Source organism: Catharus ustulatus, chromosome 18 (genome assembly GCF_009819885.2).
Source record: "Catharus ustulatus isolate bCatUst1 chromosome 18, bCatUst1.pri.v2, whole genome shotgun sequence".
In the NCBI taxonomy this organism is placed as follows: domain Eukaryota; kingdom Metazoa; phylum Chordata; class Aves; order Passeriformes; family Turdidae; genus Catharus; species Catharus ustulatus.
The window spans coordinates 3,836,130-3,854,725 of NC_046238.1; the positions used below are offsets into that span (position 1 = coordinate 3,836,130).

The 18,596-nt window shown below is 53.2% G+C and overlaps 1 protein-coding gene across 6 annotated transcripts in view; it reads left to right on the forward strand.

The window, feature by feature from the left end:
- The window catches only part of RPH3A (rabphilin 3A), a 30,799-nt gene extending 12,574 nt beyond the window's left edge, over positions 1–18,225 (forward strand). For 5 of the 6 annotated variants that reach the window (XM_033075601.2, XM_033075603.2, XM_033075604.2 and 2 more), the window contains 17 exons: positions 3,854–3,983; positions 4,726–4,812; positions 5,127–5,289; positions 5,692–5,718; positions 7,665–7,802; positions 7,913–8,005; positions 8,127–8,195; positions 8,270–8,455; positions 9,088–9,167; positions 9,687–9,761; positions 10,775–10,884; positions 11,407–11,533; positions 11,947–12,003; positions 12,574–12,725; positions 14,285–14,366; positions 14,810–14,906; positions 15,228–18,225. In XM_033075601.2, the coding sequence (XP_032931492.1) occupies positions 3,854–3,983; positions 4,726–4,812; positions 5,127–5,289; positions 5,692–5,718; positions 7,665–7,802; positions 7,913–8,005; positions 8,127–8,195; positions 8,270–8,455; positions 9,088–9,167; positions 9,687–9,761; positions 10,775–10,884; positions 11,407–11,533; positions 11,947–12,003; positions 12,574–12,725; positions 14,285–14,366; positions 14,810–14,906; positions 15,228–15,358 (1,804 nt within the window). In that variant the 3' untranslated portion in view covers positions 15,359–18,225. The remainder of the gene's footprint in view (positions 1–3,853; positions 3,984–4,725; positions 4,813–5,126; positions 5,290–5,691; positions 5,719–7,664; positions 7,803–7,912; positions 8,006–8,126; positions 8,196–8,269; positions 8,456–9,087; positions 9,168–9,686; positions 9,762–10,774; positions 10,885–11,406; positions 11,534–11,946; positions 12,004–12,573; positions 12,726–14,284; positions 14,367–14,809; positions 14,907–15,227) is intronic. The other variant, XM_033075605.2, reaches the window with a different exon arrangement.
- Positions 18,226–18,596: the final 371 nt, after the last annotated feature.

The window sequence follows — 18,596 nt, forward strand, 5'->3', positions numbered from 1 at the left end:
TGGGGTTTATTTCCTGGGATTGGGCTGATTTCCATCCTTAGGATCCGCTGGGATTGGGCTGATTTCCTGGGATTGGGCTGATTTCCTGGAACTGGGCTGATTTCCATCCTCAGGACCCTCTGGGATTGGGTTTATTTCCTGAAATTGGGTTGATTTCCATCCTTAGGACCCCCTGGGATTGGGTTTATTTCCTGGGATTGGTCTGATTTCCAGAGTTTGGGTTTATTTCCTGGGATTGGGCTGATTTCCATCCTCAGGACCCTCTGGGATTGGGTTTATTTCTTAGGACTGGGCTGATTCCCATCCTCAGGACCCCCAGGGATGGGGTTTATTTCCTGGGATTAGGCTGATTTCCATCCTTAGGATCCCCTGGGATTGTGCTGATTTCCTGGGATTGGGCTGATTTCTATCCTTAGGGTCTCCTGGGATTGGGTTTATTTCCTGGGTTTGACTTTATTTCCTAGGATTGTGCTGATTTCCTGGGTTTGGGTTTATTTCCTGGGATTGGTCTGATTTCCATCCTCAGGACCCCAGGGTTTATTCTGATTTCCATCCTCAGGGCCCCATTTCATTGCTGTTATCTCAGGTGCATGTGGAACATTCCAGATCAAGCTTCTCCTGCCTCTCTCCCATCACTCCCTAATCCCTGTAATCCCCTTTCCCTGGCAGGTGAGGGACGCTCTCCCCATCCCTGAGGGCTGGGCTGCCCACTCCCGGATTTTTTCTGGATTTTTTAACAACTGGGAGGATGTTTCTGCTCTTTGAAGTCCTTCTCAGAGGGATGGGTGGTTGAAGTGTGGGTGATGGGGAGGCAGATTCTGCTGGAACCGTGCAGGGCTGGTTATGTGCAATAAAAGTGAGGAGAAAATGATATCCAGTGGAGAGAAAAGCTTTTGGAAAGGCAGAAATCTCATTCCTGGTGAGGGCAGGGCTTGCCTTGGTTATTAATGGGAGAATGGGATGGATTTGGATCTCTGGATGGAGCTGGAAACCTGTTTTTTTTTTTTTTTTTTCTCCCAGTTATTGCCTTTATCTGGAGCTTCCCAATCCAGGGGTCTGGGCACAACCCCCCTGTCCCAGGGCTCTTCCTGCCAGGTTCACACCAGGACTTTAAATTGAACTTTTTCTACAGTTCTCTCCCAGCAGTGTTTGAGTCATGGAAAAAAAATTAAAAAAAAAAAAAAAGAAAAATCCCAATTTCTCCCTCTTGAATGGATGTTTTAATTAGGGAAATGTACTTGGCTTGCAAGCAGTGCCACAGGTGTGTCCTGGCTGCTGAGCTCTTCCAGTGCTTCAAAAATCCCACTTAAGGAGCAGCTCCTGCTAAATGAGAGCCTGGGAGAGATTTTTGCAGCTAAATAATGAATCTCTTGAAATGCAAAGGCTTTTTCCTCTTTTTTAGTTATTTTTTTCGGTTTTTTTCCCTCCCTTTGATTGTGCCATTTGTTCCAGTTTCTATAATAAGTTTGTTTGGGCTTGCAGATTTCCAACTGGAAGCTGCTTTGCTTGGAGCTCCTGCAGCGCAGCAGGAGGGATGGCAGGGGGTGTGGGGTTTGTAATGTGCTTGTTTCCATATAAAAGGGAAGTTTTCCCCTCAAAATTTCCCCCTTGGTGAGGTGGGGATGATAAAACCTGGATCATGCATTCCATGGGGTGGGCTGGGGTTAATTCCTTTTAAATAACACTTGAGGAACAGCCAGAATCCAGGTTTTAATTGGAATTGCTGGCTGGGTGTTTATGGGGTTTGGTGTTTTGGGGTGATGCAGCTCTGCTGAAATCTCTGGGATTTCTGTGTTTGCCGAAGGCTCTGGGGCTGGGAAGGCACCAGGGACAGGTGGTGGCTCCAGAGCTGGGCTGTTCTCCAGGAAGGAACCACCCATGGATGTGAAGGGCAGGGATGGACCATGGCACCTCTCAAGTGAATCCCAGAATGGTTTGGGGTCGGAATGACCTCAAATCTCTCATTCCACCTTCAGCAGCCCCACCCCACACTGGAGCAGGGAGTCAGGCTGGCAGGGAAGAGTGGGAAAGCACAGAACGCCCTGGCTGTGGTGCTGAGGATGGGTTTGACAGAGATGAGAACCAGGATTGCTGCATTTCGAGCCCCCTGCTGCTGTTGGGAACTCGTGAACTCTCCCATCTGCTGTCTGGTGACACCAGAGCTGTGACAACACAGCCTTGTCCCCCACTGCTGGCTCTGTCTGGCTCTGCTGCCCACCCAGCCCAGCTTCCAGCTGGGAATCAGCTCCTGTGTGGGGAGGAGTGAGAGCTGGTGTGTTAATGTGGCTTTGCTTGGATCATTTGTGGAATTTTGGATCCACATGAGCAGCTGGGCTCTGTGGCTTTGAGATTCTCCTGTTGACTGCAGCGAGGCCTTTTTGGGCTGTACCTCCTAAAATGTTTGATTTTGGGGAAGAAATTCCTCTCTGGGAGGATGGTGAGGCCATCCCTGGAAATGTCCAAGGCCAGGCTGGTTTAGTGGGAGGTGTCCCTGCCCACGGCAAAACCAAAACCAAAACCACTCCATGCTCGTGTAATTCCCCCTCCTCCTGCTGCTGGTCCTTTATTCAACTTTTCCCCATGGAATTCTGGCCATCCAACACCAACCCCAGAGGCATTTTGTGTGCAGGGAACCTGTGGATGGTTCATGAGCATTTCAGAGGTGCTGGCACCCGAGTCACCACAGATCTGAAGCTGTCACCGCTCGTGGGAAAACATCTTTCCAACACTGGCTGGTTTTTTTTTCTGCCACTGCTCCATCAGATCTGGGATTTGGGTCAGGCTGCCACGAGGGGCTGCTCTCTCTGGTGGGCTCAGGTCTCCTCCTCCCTTTCTTCATTCCTTCCTCACTGAATGGCATAAATAATGCAGATTTTTTCTCCCTTGCTGTGCTATTTTTAGGGCCAGGATTCTGGGTTAGCTGAGCGCACGATGCCGACGCCAGCTCCCGGCTGTTCCTGCTTTCCAAACTCCTCCAGCCAGTGCTGGCTTTCCAAAACTTCCTGAACTGGTTTTGGGGGTTTTTTTTGGTGTTTTTTACCTTTGCAGGAACCAGGTGTGTTTTTACAGCCTGATCTCTGGTGGGCTTTCATTTCTCTGCAAGAATGTCCATCTAAAATACACAACTTTTTTTCACAAAATGATAAGAAAATTAATGAATTAATTATTTCAGTCCTCATTAGAGCCCTTCCAGGATCTCCTCCTTCATCTCTTCATGGGCAGCTGCTGGGACTGGGTGGAAAGGTTTCCATCTAGGGATGAATTACTCCACACAAAGGTGCTGTCTTGGATGGATTTTCCATGTCCTTGGAGCTGGGGCTCTCTGGCAGCATCCCTGGAAGTGGATATTGTGCTGTGTCAACCTGTGGGAGCTGGATTTCCTGCTAGGATGTGGCTTTGTCCCTTAGCTGGAAAAGGAGAGGCTCTGTGGGAAAGGAACAGTGGGACCTGCCACTGTGTCCTGGCCTTTTCCTGGAATTCCATGTGCCATTCCTGGCCTTTTCCTGGCATTCCCAGTGCCATTCCTGGCATTCCCTGTGCCATTCCTAGCATTCCTGGCACCTTTCCTGACATACCCAGTGCCATTCCTGGCCTTTTCCTGGCATTCCCTGTGCCATTCCTGGCATTCCCAGCACCTCTCCTGCCATTCCCTGCGCCATTCCTGGCATTTCCAGTGCCATTCCTGGCTTTTTCCTGCCATTCCCTGTGCCATTCCTGGCCTTTTCCTGGCATTCCCTGTGCCATTCCTGCCATTCCTGGCCTTTTCCTGCCATCCCCTGTGCCATTCCTGCCATTCCCAGCACCTCTCCTGCCATTCCCTGTGCCATTCCCGGCATTCCCTGTGCCATTCCAGGCGCCTGATGACCCGGCTGGAGGACATGCGCCGCAGCGTGCTGGGGGACGGCGTGAACCGCTGCATCCTCTGCGGGGAGCAGCTGGGGACAAGGGGACAAGCCTGTGTCGTCTGTGAGGACTGCAAGAAGGTGAGACACCCCCCCTGAACCCCACAAACCCCTCCCCACCTCGGGGACACTGTGGATTTTGGGAAATTTTAGAGCCATGCATGTGTCCCCTCAACAGTCCCAACATCAGCGGTAAGAAAATCGAACGGGACATGCAGGCTTGTCCAAGAGCTGAGAGCAGTGAACAAACAAAACACAGATCAATGTCCAGTGGTACCTAACCTCTGCACACTGTTAAGTAAAATTCCAGAAAATAACTCCCAGGAGGAAGGATGGGTTGTGAAAAGATTAAAAGCACTGCCCCACCTGGTTTATAAACCATGGCCATGAACAGGAGATATCCCATGGAGATAAAGAACACTGCCCCACCTGGTTTCAATTGATGGCCCATTAGCAGAATATCTCCCATGGAGATCAGGATCACTGCCCTACCTGGTCACAACAGATGGTGACAGAACAGATACTTTTGGTCACATCCTGTATTGCAGCCCAAGACAAGTGGGAAGATCCTGATACAGGGAGAAAACATCAGCTTAGATGGACAAGATGACCTCAAGGATTTACAGACAGGCCTTGAAAGAAGTTTTACAAGTTTTTCCTCTAGTACCAGAAGTAAAACTCACTCAATATGTTGATGAGGATGAGTTTCCACAGCCAGAGTCGCGGGTGGTTGTGCAGGCAAAGCTGTGGTTGCACAAACCCTGCTGCTGCTGGGGACATTTTGGTGGCACTGGTGTCACCTAGCTCTTTGTTTTGCCCGCAGAATGTGTGCACCAAGTGCGGGGTGCAGACCACCAACAACCGGCCCCAGGCCATCTGGCTCTGCAAGATCTGCAGCGAGCAGCGGGAGGTGAGAGTGACCCTGACCCTCTGTCCCTGCTGTCCCCACTGTCCCCACCCCCCAGATGGCACCGACTCCACCCCCCAGGGGCCACCCAGCCGCTGCCTCAGCGTGGTTCTTACAGGATGGTTTTGTTTTCTACGCAAAATGAAAACAAAGCTCATGGCAATAAAGGTTTGGGTGTCCAGAGCGATGTTATGGGCAGAGATTGGCTGCTGCAGCGTGAGCTGGAGAATTAATTGATTAATTAATTAGCAGGATGGGCTGCAGGGTGGGGATGTGGGGTCACACATTCTCCAGCTGCCCTGACTCTGCTCCCACAGGTGTGGAAACGCTCTGGTGCCTGGTTCTTCAAGGGTTTGCCCAAGCAGATGCTGCCACAGCCGATGCCCGTCAGCAAGAAGGGACCCCAGACCCCGAGCGAGCCCCGCCCGGCCGAGCCAGCCACCCCTGACCCCAAAATCCCCTCCCGGGCACCCACCCGAGGTAGGTGACAGCGGGTGCTGCCCCCCCAGCACGGCCAGAGAGGCTCTGGGGCTCCTTCTCATCCTCAGCAAGGAAAAACTCTGGGGAAAAGCATCCACAGCAGTCGTGGGGCTGCTGCCTGTGTCCTAAGCCGTGGAGCCTGGAGATGTTTTATCCAGGATTCCCAAGTGGGGATGGATGGGCTTGCAGGACATCCTCGAGCAAAGCAGAGCTGGGTGGGGACCAGGGTGCCCGACAGAGAGTTTGGGCAGTGCCTGGGTAGGGATGTGGTGATGGAGAAGCCTTGAAAAAATAGGGATAAAATAAGGAAATCCTGGGAAACAGTGGCAGCGTGTCCCGGGATGGGGTTGGGGGTGCGTGGGCAGCAGCTTCACCCCCTCTCGCTCTGTTTGTGCCCCCAAGGCCAGGCGGATGCCGAGGACACCGAGGGTAAGCACCGGCCTTTGTCCCCTCCCTGTGCCTGTGCCGAGCTCTGTCCCTGCCTCCTTCTATTCCCAAGGCGTTTTCCTGCACAGTTTTCCCCGGGGATGCTGCAGCGGGGCCTCTCCTTGCCCACCCTGCGGGGGATGCCCGGGTTATTCCAGGGTTATTCCAGGGTTATTCCAGGGCTTCCCCACCTCCCGCACACGCCGGGGCTGAGCCGCTGCCGCTCCAGAGCCGCCTCCGTGGGTGGTGGGTCCTGCTGGGAGGGGCAGGCGGTTTTATCTTTTTTTTTTTTTTCTGGTTATTTAACGGCAGTCCTTGGAAAACCTCCCGGGGAATGTTTAGGAGGCTTGTGGGGGCTTGGCCTGTGTGTGGGGGATGGAGCAGCCGAGCCTTGTGCTGTGCACGGGAGGCAGAGCAGGGTGAGGATGCAGCAGTGGCTTGTTCTGGTTATTCCTTGCACCCTCCAGCACTTCCAGTTGTGGAATCATTCCGTTTGGAAAAGCCCTCAAATCCCATGGAGTTCAACCAGGCCACTGCTGCCCCATGTCCCCAAGGGCACATCCACTCTGTTAAATCCCCCTGCAGGGATGGGGACTCCTGGACAGCTGTGCCAGGGCTGGACAATCCTTCCAGTGAAGAAATTTCCCCTAATACCCAGCCTAAACCTCTCCAGACATAGCTTGAGTCCATTTCCTCTTGTCCTGTTACTTCTTCCCTGGGGGAAGAGCCTGACCCCCACTGCTGTCAGGGAGATGTGGAGAGTGAGGAGCACTCCTTGGGAATTCATTCTAACAGCCCCCATTTCCACACTTCCACATGGATACCAAGGGGATGAGGATCTCTGATCCCCCTCAACACCATCTGCTCCTCATCTGGGTGATCATTAAGTTGGGAGCAGCAAACCAGCTCTTCCTTGGCTCTGTGGAAGAGGCAGAGAGGGGCAGAGGGGACAGCTCCTGCCTGGAATGGTCCCCTCCATCCCAGTCTTTAGGTTCTGATGCTCCCAACTGATCTCTCTCTTCCCATGCAGGAGCAGCTGGGAAAGCACTTAATTAAGGCGATTTAATCACGCCCGTAGCTGGTGCCGTTAAACCCCTCACCCCACAGGCAGCTTTTATTAATCCCACGGCTCCTGGAGTCGGGAAGGCTTTGCCAGCTCCGCACGTCCCTGCCCGTGCTCAGCATGCTCCTGCCGTGCCCATGATTTTCCTACAGCTCCCTTGGAAAATTATTTATTGCACTGCTCTCTCTGCACCACGGGGCTCCTGCTCCTGGACGCTCATTTCCCCCCTCCCTGCTCTTCAGCATTCCCGGTGTTTTTCCCTCTCTCCCTCCCCCTTTCCCCCCACAATCTGTTGCGTTCCGCTTTGTCCTCGCGCCCGGTGACCCTGAGAGCCCAGCCAAGGAGAAACAGCCCATTTATGTCACGGCAAAGATTTATCCCTGGCGTCTCCAGCAGCAGCCAGGTGAGCGCCGAGACCTTTCCCGTCACGTCCGTGGGGTTGCAATTCATCACCCGGAGCGCTGGGCTGGGATTTATCCGCTGGGACGGCGGCTGCTGGGTGATGGAAGGGAGAGGCAGAGGCAGCTGCCACGGCTGTCTCCTTAATAAATGGGAGATGATCAGCAGAAGGAAAATGTGACACCCCCCTCCCCATCCCAGGCATGTGGAGCTGTGATGCCATCAGGGGTTTGATGGGTGCTGAGGAGCAGGTGATGGATACCTCAGGCATTGTTTTCCCATGGGATTCTCGCGTCCTTGGGCATTTCCTGAGCTCTGCGTGCAGCTTGGATGGTGCAGAGCCCTCCTGCTGCAGTGCCCGGAGCTCTGGAGGTGCTGCAGTGGCCGTACCCATTGTCCCCCTGCTGCTGGTACCCAGGCTGGGCAGCACCCAGGGATGGCAGCTCGCTTTTCCAGCCTCACTGCTCCTTTATCCCTCTCCATCCAGGCCTCGACGCCACAGCGGCCGCCCGGGGGAGCCGCAAAGTGGCCGAGACCCGGCCGGGTCCGTGCGGCAGCGAGGACACCGCTGGGGACAGCGACAGCCGGGACCAGGCTGGCGACAGCGGGGTCAGCAGGAGCCCCGGTGAGAGCCGCGCTCCTCTGCGTCCCTGCGAGGGCACGTGGGGGACACACAAGGACACATGGGGGACACAAAACCGGCTGCTCCCCGCTGATTGTCCCTTGTCCTTGCAGGCGTGAAGAGAACCAACTCGGTGCAGGGCCAGCGGCCACCCCCGCCCGCCACCGCCGGTCCCGCCGGGCCCGCCCCGGCAGCAGCAGCCGCAGGTAGGACGCGATGGGGACGCTCCCAGGCGGCCCCTGGGGACACCCCACGGGCTTGGCGCGGTGGCAGAGGGCACGAGGCGATGTCCCAAGCCAAGCCCGGTGATGCCACCTCTGTCCCCAGCACCGGCGGCCGCAGCAGCAGCAGCAAGGCCGGGTCCCGGGGGTCCCGCCCGCTTCCCGGACAGGCAAGGTAACCCCGGGCTGGCTGCGGGGGGCTGGGGGGCACTGCGGCACCGGGGGGCTAACGGGGGGTTCCTCCCGCAGCCAGCCCCCCGCTGGGACCCCCGGAGCGGGGAGGGGGCTTTGTCCCCCCCGGCAGGGAGGACAGGCCAGCCTGGCAGCCCCCGGCTGCCCCGCAGCCCCCGGCGGCATCCGCGGCCCCGCAGCGGCAGCAGCAGCCCCGAGAGGAGGAGGAGGAGGATGCCAACAGCTACGACTCGGATGAAGGCAGTACGTACCCAGCGAGGGTGGGAGTTTCTCTGGGAAATGTGGGATTTGGAGGTTGCTGGGCGGGGGTCTCCAGCATGGAAAATCCTTGGGGAATGCGGCTCCCCTGCGGGGTTTGGAGCTGGGGTGGGGATTTGAGGGGGAAGATCTGTGGTAGAACATCCTGGGTGGGAAGAGCTGCTTGGGGCAGGGAGCAAGTGCTTGGGTTGGAGCAGCTGGTGCCCTCTGTGCCTGCTCTTCATCCCTGGGATGAAGCAACACGAGCCTGAGCTGGCTTTCAACAAGCCAAAACTGAACCCCAGCATTGGGAGGAGGTGCTGTCCCGAGCTGGAGCATCCCCCCAGGGTGGGAAGGGTTGGTAGGGTTCCTCCTGCTCTGCCTGGTGAATATTGGAGTCAGCTCCAAAGCCCCAGGCTGCTCTCCCTGGGCAGTCCCTGCTCTGCAGAGCTGTGCTCAGCTCCCCAACCCGCCCGGATTTGTGGTGGTTTGGCCGCTGCCAGCACAGTCTCACTGCATTAAACAGCTTTTATTACATTTGACCCGCAAATCTTTCTAATTATTGCTAATCGGGGATGATTAAATGCAGTTATTGGCTGGGGTTTTAACGAGGTTGTTTCCTCCTCCCTCGCTGTCAGCCACGCTGGGAGCCCTGGAGTTCAGCCTGCTCTACGACCAGGACAACAGCTCCCTGCACTGCACCCTCATCAAGGCCAAGGCAAGAACTCCTCTTTTTTCCTCCTTTTTCCTCGATGTGAATCCATCTGGCTCCCAGTTTCTCTGGTACAATGGGATGGAAGCCCTGTGGCTGCTGGCAGAGGCTGCTCCCTTGGGAGATCCCAGGCACAGCTGCTCCTGGCTGGGGAGGGTTGGGGCTCCAAGAGATCTGTGATGCCCTGGAACAGTTCTCCCAGAGAAACTGTGGCTGCCCCATCCCTGGAAGTGCCCAAGGCCAGGTTTGGAGCAGGGATAGTGGAAAATGTCACTGCTCATGGGAGGGGGTGGAACTTGCTGATATTTGAGGTCTCTTCCAACCCAAACTATCCTGTGATCCTACAATTTTGATTTTTCCAGGGATGGGCTGGACGTTTCAGTACATCCTGGCACTCACAGCTGCTCGGGGCAGAGGCTCTTGGGTCACTGAACACATTTTCTCTTTGAGTTTTTCACAGGCAGCTTTTTCTTTTCCTTGGCTTTGCTGAAGGAGGATTCACATCCTGTGTTTACCCTTTTTCAGGGGTTAAAACCAATGGATTCCAATGGCCTGGCTGACCCCTATGTGAAGCTGCACCTCCTGCCTGGAGCCAGCAAGGTGAGGCTTTGCCAGCTTTGGTGCTGGGGATGGAGCAGAGGTTTCTCAAATCCCCCTCAGGTCCCTCCCTTGGATCAGATTTTCCTGTTGATTTCTCTGCTCGCTGCTCTTCTCCCCAGGGGTTTCTCCAAACAGGGACGATGCTCCCAGATGCTCTCCCAGAGCTGAGGAACAGCTCATCCTGCAGGCAGGAATCTGCTCAGGGATGGAGGGAAGCTCCAGAGGAGGCATTGCTGTTAATGCTTCACAAAACATCTGCCCCAAAATCTAATTATGGCCAGGGCTGGAATTATCCATTTGCTTGGAAGCTGCAGCACGTTCTTGTTGGGCTGTGGGGAGAGAACTGTGGGGGAAACTGTGGCTCCATGATGGAAATTCCTGGGAATCTCCCTCCCCAGCCAGCTGAGCTCACCTTGGTGGGCAAATCTAGAGGAAGGAATGACCACCAGCAGTGCTGGCTCTTTGCTTAGAGGATGCAGCAGTTTTGCTCAGAGGAACCAGGAGTAAAACCAGGGGAAAACTGATAATAAAATAATTAGATTGATTTTACAGCTTTGCTTTATGCACAGGGGATTCCTGGGTACAGAGGAAATCTGGGTGTGACGTTGGGAATTGCTTTGATTTCTGTCGCTCTCATTTACTGATATTTAATTTTTATTTTTTTTTAATTTTGAATGTATGGTTGTGAAAGACATGCAAACAAGTGACAACTCCTCAATTCCCCACTGCCACCTCCTTTAGACCATGGCAGCTGTGACCTGAGCCCCCACAGCCTGCCCTGGGCACCTTTTTCCCTTCTCCTTGAGGGAATAAACCCCAGGGAGTGACAAAATCCAGGCTCTCACACATCACCAAGCCCCCTTGCAAAATCCCACCTTGATGCTCCCCTGGAGCTGCTACCTCACCAAGCCCCCAGATGTGCCAGATGTGATGGGGCATCCCTGCCAGGAGCTGGAATTTGGGCAGGGAAGGATTCTGGGCTGTAACTCCTCCGTGTTTTTTTGACCCCACAGTCGAACAAGCTGAGGACGAAGACACTGCGCAACACCCGGAACCCGGTGTGGAACGAGACCCTGGTGTACCACGGCATCACCGACGAGGACATGCAGAGGAAAACCCTCAGGCAAGGAGAGAAAACCCTCCAGCACGGGCCCAGGGATCCCACAACAGGGCAGGATGGGGTTTGGGGTGTCCTCACTCAGAGCATCGCCCCCAGGAGTGCAGCAGGGTTGGAAATGCAGTTTTGAGTTAAAATCAACATGAATTTGCTTATCTGGATGTTTTTTTAAAGAGAGGAAAACTGGCATTTTGACTTTGTCATTTAACAGTAAATTATTGATTATACTACAATTTTTATCATCATAGAGATGTGTATCTCTGCTGATTTAGCAGAAAAAAAAATCCCTAAAAATATCTCTCAAAATTTATAGCTCTTTCCCCTCTCAGGAAACTTCCACTTCTTGATTTCTTGCAACATCATAAAGCAAATATTAAAAATGTTGAATTTTTACTTTTTATTTTTGGCAAGCTAGAAATTTAATTGCTTTTGGTCAGAGGAAATCCAGATCAAGGCTAGGTTTTGGGGGGCTTTTCTTTGCTTTTCCAGTGCCCCTGGTTGATGTTCCCCTTTCCTTCTTCCCTCCAGGATCTCCGTGTGTGACGAGGACAAATTTGGCCACAACGAGTTTATCGGAGAAACCAGAGTTGCCTTGAAAAAACTCAAAGCCAACCAGAAAAAGAACTTCAACATCTGCCTGGAGAGAGTAATCCCAGTGAGTGTCCATGAAAATTCCTTCTGTTCCCATTGGGATTGCAAACAAATGGCACCTGAGGGATGCAGGGATGGGCTGTGGGGGTTGGTGACTTCCCTGGCACCTTTAGGAGCTGGATTCCCACCTGTGCCTGGGCTGATGTGACATCCCAAGGCCAGGAGATCAGAGCATGGTGGGAATCCATGGGAAGTGACTCCAGGATGGATGTGACTCCTGTTGGATGGATGTCACCGCAGAGGAGGGGACAGGTTGCTCTGCCCTCTGTTGGATCTGTTGGAGTGGGGTTGATGGAGCAGATGGACCCTCCAGACCCCAGTGCAGCAGCTGGGCTGCATGCATATCCCAGGATTTTGCTGTGGGATGGTTCCTTCCCAGCCATTCATGGCACTCTCCTCATCCCTTTCCCACCCCAGACGAAGCGCACCGGGACAACCGGCGCATCCCGTGGGATGGCTCTGTACGAAGAGGAGGTGAGTCCTGGGAGCGGGATGAGCTCCATCTGTGTGTAAACCCCATTATCCCCCATCCCATTCCCTGGTATCCATCCCATCCCTCCTGCTCTGACTCTATAACTCGTGAGAAATGAGAGTTATAAAGTAGGTATGCATTTATTCAGCGCTGAGGTGGACGGGGATAGCTCCCCAAAGTGTGCACCCCAAAACTTCAAACTACGGCTCTATTTATCCCCTAACAGCCTAGAATTACACAATATCCCTAATAAATATTCAGTCCAGCCTCCCCTCATTTCATATTAAAATGAACCAAAAGTCCTTTTGAGCTTGCGCCTTCCAAACTCTTCATTGCACTTGAACTTTTCATCTTTGCCTCCAGTGTCTTAGCCCTTTGGGCACATTCCAGACCTTGAGATTAGATCTTGCTGGTTTAAGGTTTTGGATTTATCACTTATCACTGGTAGCCTTGCACCCCAACATCAGGCATTCCTCATTGTCCTGGTTAGCTCATTTTGATGAATTCCTTCCTCTCCAATTCCCCGTCTCAGCTCCTCGGCTGAGCTTTGCTGTCCCGGCTCCCTCCCGCAGGTGGATCGCGGTGGGGACGTGGAGGAGCGCGGCAAGATCCTGGTGTCCCTCATGTACAGCACGCAGCAGGGCGGGCTCATCGTGGGCATCGTGCGCTGCGTGCACCTGGCGGCCATGGATGCCAACGGATACTCAGATCCCTTTGTCAAGCTGTGAGTGAGCTGGGAATGGCTCAGACTGGCCAAGGAGAGCCCTGGCACAGCAGGAGCTGTGCTTCAGCAGGGTGGTGCTCCCATTGTGGGTGCAGGTCAGAGATGCTGACCCAGCCCTTGGGTCTGTTGGCGCTCCCCAAATGCCCAGATCCTGTGGTTACCTCATGGAGAATCCCAGAATTGTTAAAGGGTGGTAAAGACTTCAGGAGTGTAATGGTTTGAAAGCAAAATGAGTGAGAGACTCCAAGTCAGAAATACAATTTAATAGGAAATTTAAAAAAAAAAAAAAAAGGAAAAGAAAATGCATGCAATACAAAAGAAAACCACTGACAGAGTCAGAATACAACCTGGCACCCCACTGGTTAGGTTGATGGTAGCAATCTGGATGGAGTGGTCTTGTTGAAGTGGTGATCCTGTAGCTCTTGTCCTCTGGAAACCAGTGGGTAAGGGCTGCTTTGGTGTTCCAAATCTCAGATTTTATCTAGGTAGGAAATGCTTGGCTCCTCCCCCTGGCTGGAGCATCTCCCAGTGGGATGATGGAATTTTATCAGTCATGCAGTGGGACTCCATGGCCCATTAACAGGAGATGTTTCCTGGAGGAAGGATGGATCATGGGAAAGATAAAGAACACTGCCCCACCTGGTGTTTAACAGCTGGCCCATTAACAGAGGATATCTCTCTCAGAGATAAGAATCACTGCCCCACCTGGTTTTAACAGATGGTGATAGAATACAAACTTGGGCGCATCTTTACATTGCAGCCTAGGTCAAGGAGCCCAGCCTTCGAGTGATCACCTGATGTCTGTCTGCAAGCAAAGGATGTGTGAGGGATGTGGGGATGGGTTTGGGGCTGCAGCCCAAGCTGGAGGTGCCCGACTTCCCTGGGATCCATAGGAGTGGGATTCCCACCTGTGACTCATCAAGGGTGGGGTGGGAATCCAAGGACAGGGGGGTCCTTCTCTCCACCTCTGACCCTCGCTGGCTGCAGGACAGAGGTGGCTTCATGTCCTTCTGTGTCCCACTTGCTGCCCCATAAACCCCCATGGCTCCTGGGAATGTGGGGGAATAAAGTTTTTATTCTGACTTCATGAGCTGCACCACGGAGAGGTCCCTGCAGCCTTTCCTGGTGGGGGTTTTGCTCCTGATTTTTTTTTTCCTTTGCCTTCAGAAAAAGACCTCTGTTCTCCCAAAAATCCTTTCAGTCATTCCCATGTTGAACATATTCTGCTCATGTCTTTGGAGCTCAGTGGAACTGAGCAGTTTCCCTTCCCTGTCTCTCTTTATTTGTTGTATTCTCCATTTCCACAAACAGAAGATGGTGGTTTTACATTTTTAAATCAGCTTCTAACAGAGATCTAATTAATCCCTGTCCTAAATTGAGTTCTGGATCTGCAACCAGGCTGCACAGCCCCAGCCCCACACTTTTCCCACATCCTCTGGAAGGTGGGAAGGGAGGCTGGCCCTAAATAAATCTCTTCCAGCTCAGAAACTCACTTTTTAAGCTTATAAACTCCCACTGTTCTTGCACTTGAATTTTGAGCTGTTTTTTGTTGCCCCCAGTTGGCTGAAACCTGACATGGGAAAAAAGGCCAAGCACAAGACACAGATTAAGAAGAAAACGTTGAATCCTGAGTTTAACGAGGTATGGATGGAAATTTTTAATATTATTAAATCAATTCTCTGAACACAGTGTTGAGTGGAGGAGGTGGAAGACAAACTCCCCAAGGTCTGGCTCTTTGCTCAAGCTCCTTTCCCCCCCTCCTGTGCCCAAGAATATTTTGGGAATGACTTTGCCATGGCAGCACCACACACCCTGAAAGCTCTCAGCTGGGGATGTGGGTGGGATGAGCATTCCTGGGGGTGGAAATTGGGAATTCTCCACTGGTGCTGCTTTGATGGGACACCTGGAAAGGGCTCACGTAGGTGCAAGGGAAAAGATGTGCCACAGGGAAGGAGCGTTTTTCCTTCATTAATTCTATTTTAACCATCCTCTCCCTGGGTTTTGAATCCAGGTCCAGCCCTTTAACTGCAGCTTTTAGGGTGTGTCATCTTTGGGGTGTGCTGTGAGTGTTCCCATTTCTGCAGGAGTTCTTCTATGACATCAAACACAGCGACCTGGCCAAGAAATCCCTGGACATTTCCGTCTGGGATTACGACATCGGAAAATCCAATGACTACATCGGTGAGTGAGGAGCTGGAAGTCTCTGCCCTCGGGGCAGGGATTTGGTGCCTGGTATGGGATTTGCTGGATGGGAGGGAGGCCTGGGTCACCTGCCCAGGTGGGGTGATGGAATCTGGTGGGTGCACCCCACCCTGCCCCACCTCCAGCATCCTGGGATATATTTTGGGCAGGAAAAACCTCTCCAGGCATTTCTGTTAAATTTTTTTTAATCCAGGAGGTAGAAAAAGCATTGCAGGGTGTGAGATGTGTCCCCATGGCAGGATTTCCTGGAACATCAGCATCACCTCTGGGTACAAATCTGCTCTTCTCCTCTTTTCCCAGGTGGTTGCCAGCTGGGAATCACGGCCAAGGGCGAGCGCTTGAAACACTGGTACGAGTGTTTGAAGAACAAGGACAAGAAGATCGAGCGCTGGCACACCCTGCAGAACGAGAACCACGTGGCCAGCGATTAAAGGGAGCCTCTGCCCGGCCCTCCCCACCCTGTGCCACACCCCTGCAGGTCCCTGGTGTCCCTGGTGTCCCGTCTTCCAGCGCAGCCACGCCTTGCTACAGCCTCTGATCCCAGGGTCCTCCATCCTCCCCTCCACTGAAACCCCAACAAGATCTTTTCTATTCTCCCTTATTTATTTTCAGCTGGGGGAGGGAGGCTGCTGAGCTCTCCTGGTGTGTAATTTTGGCAAGCAATAGTTCCCTCCTGACTGTTCCCCCCCCTCTCTCTCTCCCTGGTCCCGTGGCAGCGTTCCCGTCGCGTTTCTGACGCTCTGTGTCCCTCCAGCCTCCCCTCCAGCTGGAGATGGCAGTGCTGGGCTCGGGAGCATCAGTCTGTCCTGCTTGTGTGATCTCAATACCTCAGTTGCAATAACGAAAAAAGCTCCTTGGCTTTGGTGTGGGTGTCACCGCCGCCTGGTGTCCGTGTCGTCGTGGTTAGGCCAAACCCGGTGTCACCAGTGTCATCCTGCGAGTCCTGCTTGAGCTTCACCTCTGGGCTGGCCCACCTGAGCAGTGTCCTTTTGCTGAGAAGATCCACCACCACCACCAGAACAGCGACAAGGAGGGTTTGGGGAGCTCTGTGCTCGCAGGGAAGCAGGTTTGGGTTGGTTCCTCCGCCCCAGGGATTGGGGGCTCCGCTGCTCTAGCTGTGTTTTAGGGTTGTGACTACCTCCTCTTCACCTCTGAGCTGTGTAGTAGTGACTGAAGGCAGATCCTGGCTCCCCTCAGACCCCTCCTGCTCCCAAGGATTTGCTGTTCCTCAGGAGGGAAGCTGAGGGAGCTGCTGCTTCCCCCCAGCCCATGATGTGTGCAAGGATTATTGCTTTAAACCACCCCAGCTCCTGGAGTTGGCTGGAACAGTCTGAGATCTTCCAAACTGGGGTTGGTTTGGTTTGGTTTTCTTTCATCTTTCCCAGTTTTCTGCACAAATTTATCCTCAGCCTGTGCTTTAAAGGATGGCCTGGGGCTTCTTGGAGAGCGAGAGAGCAAAGACTCTGCAGCTGCTGCTGCTGGGCAGTGCAACCATTCCCTGGCTCTGGAGCCATTCCCTGGCTCTGGAGCCATTCCCTGGCTCTGGAGCCATTCCCTGGCTCTGGAACCATTCCCTGATTCTGGAACCATCCCCTGGCTCTGGAACCATTCCCTGATTCTGGAACCATTCCCTGTCTCTGGAGCCTTTTCCCAGCTCTGGAACCATTCCCTGGCTCTGGAACCATTCCCTGATTCTGGAACCATTCCCTGGCTCTGGAGCCTTTCCCCAGCTCTAGAACCATTCCTTGGCTCTGGAACCATCCCCTGGCTCTGGAACCATCCCCTGGCTCTGGAACCATTCCCTGATTCTGGAACCATTCCCTGATTCTGGAGCCATTCCCTGATTCTGGAACCATTCCCTGGCTCTGGAGCCACTCCCCAGCTCTAGAACCATTCCCTGATTCTGGAACCATTCCCTGGCTCTAGAACAATTCCCTAGCTCTGAAGCCTTTCCCTGGCTCTGGAGACATTCCTTGACCCTGGAGCCATTCCCTGATTCTGGAACAATTCCCTGGATCTGGAGCCATTCCCTGGCTCTGGAAATCCCCAAGCACAGCCCTGTGGATAGAAGCACACCATGGAATATTTGGAATTTTTTGTCACACTGTGCATGTTGTGTGAAACCTCCCCCTGCAGCCCCTGGAGCTGGATGAGTTTTGTTCTCCTGATATTTTCTGTATCTCCCCCCCACCCCCAGCAGACTTTGCTGATGTGCCCTGAGTGTCCCCAGCCCTGGTGACACAAACCCCTCAGTGCTGAGCTGGCCCATCCTGACACAGGCTCCCCTCTCCCTGGATCTCCAGGTGGGAAAAGCCTCCCCAGCCACCCCAGAGGGTCCAGCCAGAGCTGGGAATCCTCCCCCACCACCCCAGGCTCCATCCTGGGATTGGGCTGGGTGAACAGAGGGGTGGAATGGAAGAGGACACCTGGAAATTTTCGCCTTTTTCATGGAATTCTTGCCTCTGTGCCAGTTGAGCCACTCAATCCTGTTCTTTTGGACAGTTTCATCATCCTGTGCTGAAATCTCCCTGCTCCAGGCCCAGGTGAGCTGTGGGATGCTGGGATCCAGGGTCAACGCTTGGATCTCCCTTTTTCAGCTCCAAGCTGCCACCATCCTTTCCAGAGGGATGGACCTGCCCAAACATTCCTGTCCATACCCAGAGCAGCACCTGGGCACGGAGATGTGCTGAGGAAATGTGTGGTTGAGGGTAAAAAAAACCTTTAAAAACCATTATTGAAGCAATTCCTTAATTTCCCCCAGTCCTGCAGCAGCCCAGCCTCCTTTGTATGTGCAGAACAACTCACTTACTCTTATGCTGTCCTGTATTCCCATTCCCTGGTCAGCCTGCTTTCTTTGGGAAAAGGACACTCAGATCATCTCTTTGCACCTCCAAAAATCAAGTGCAACTTGCCAATCTCCTCAGTATTGTGCAAAACCACGGCCCTGGTCTCTGCCCCCTCTCTTCTCAGTTTTTCTGATGGTAATTCCTGCCCTGAATGACTTCTTTTTGTTGTAAATAAAGCATGCACCTATGGATTGGGAATGGTGAAAACAAAAACAAACAAACAAAAAAAAAAGCAAAAAAAGGAAATTAAAAGCCTCTTCTACTGCTGTTTGCATTCAGACTCGCATGCAGTGATTTTACAGCCAAATATCAGTTTACAACTGTTAAGAGAAAAAGAAAAACGTTCCACAGGAATTAGAAATCCTCCAGTCTTCCGCTGCATGCAGCACAACATCCTCTCTCGATGTGGTATCTAATAAAGTGAGACTATTGGAAAAGAACAAAAATAAAAATGGGATTTTTGGCTTCTTTCCTTCCCTGTGGGAGTAGGAACCTGCTGGGGTGGGCAGAGGGGTCTGGGAATTCCTGGTGGGCTGGGGCTGCTGGAATTGAGTTGGGCTGGAGATGTTGGGGAGTTTGGGGTGGCTCCTCCCAGGGGATAACAGGAATTCTGGGTTTGGGAATGTCCTGGGTAAAACCGTGCAGGTTAAACCGGCCACGGGTTTGGGGGCTGGGGGGGAATGCCCTGAGGAAAAGCAGGAGCAGGGCTGGGAGAGTTTTTTTCCTTCCCAGTTTGGGGAGCAGGAGCTGCTTCCTCAGGTTGTGGCAGCTCCACTTATGCCTCTTCTCCAACCAAACAACAATTTCCTTTTATTTCTTTTTT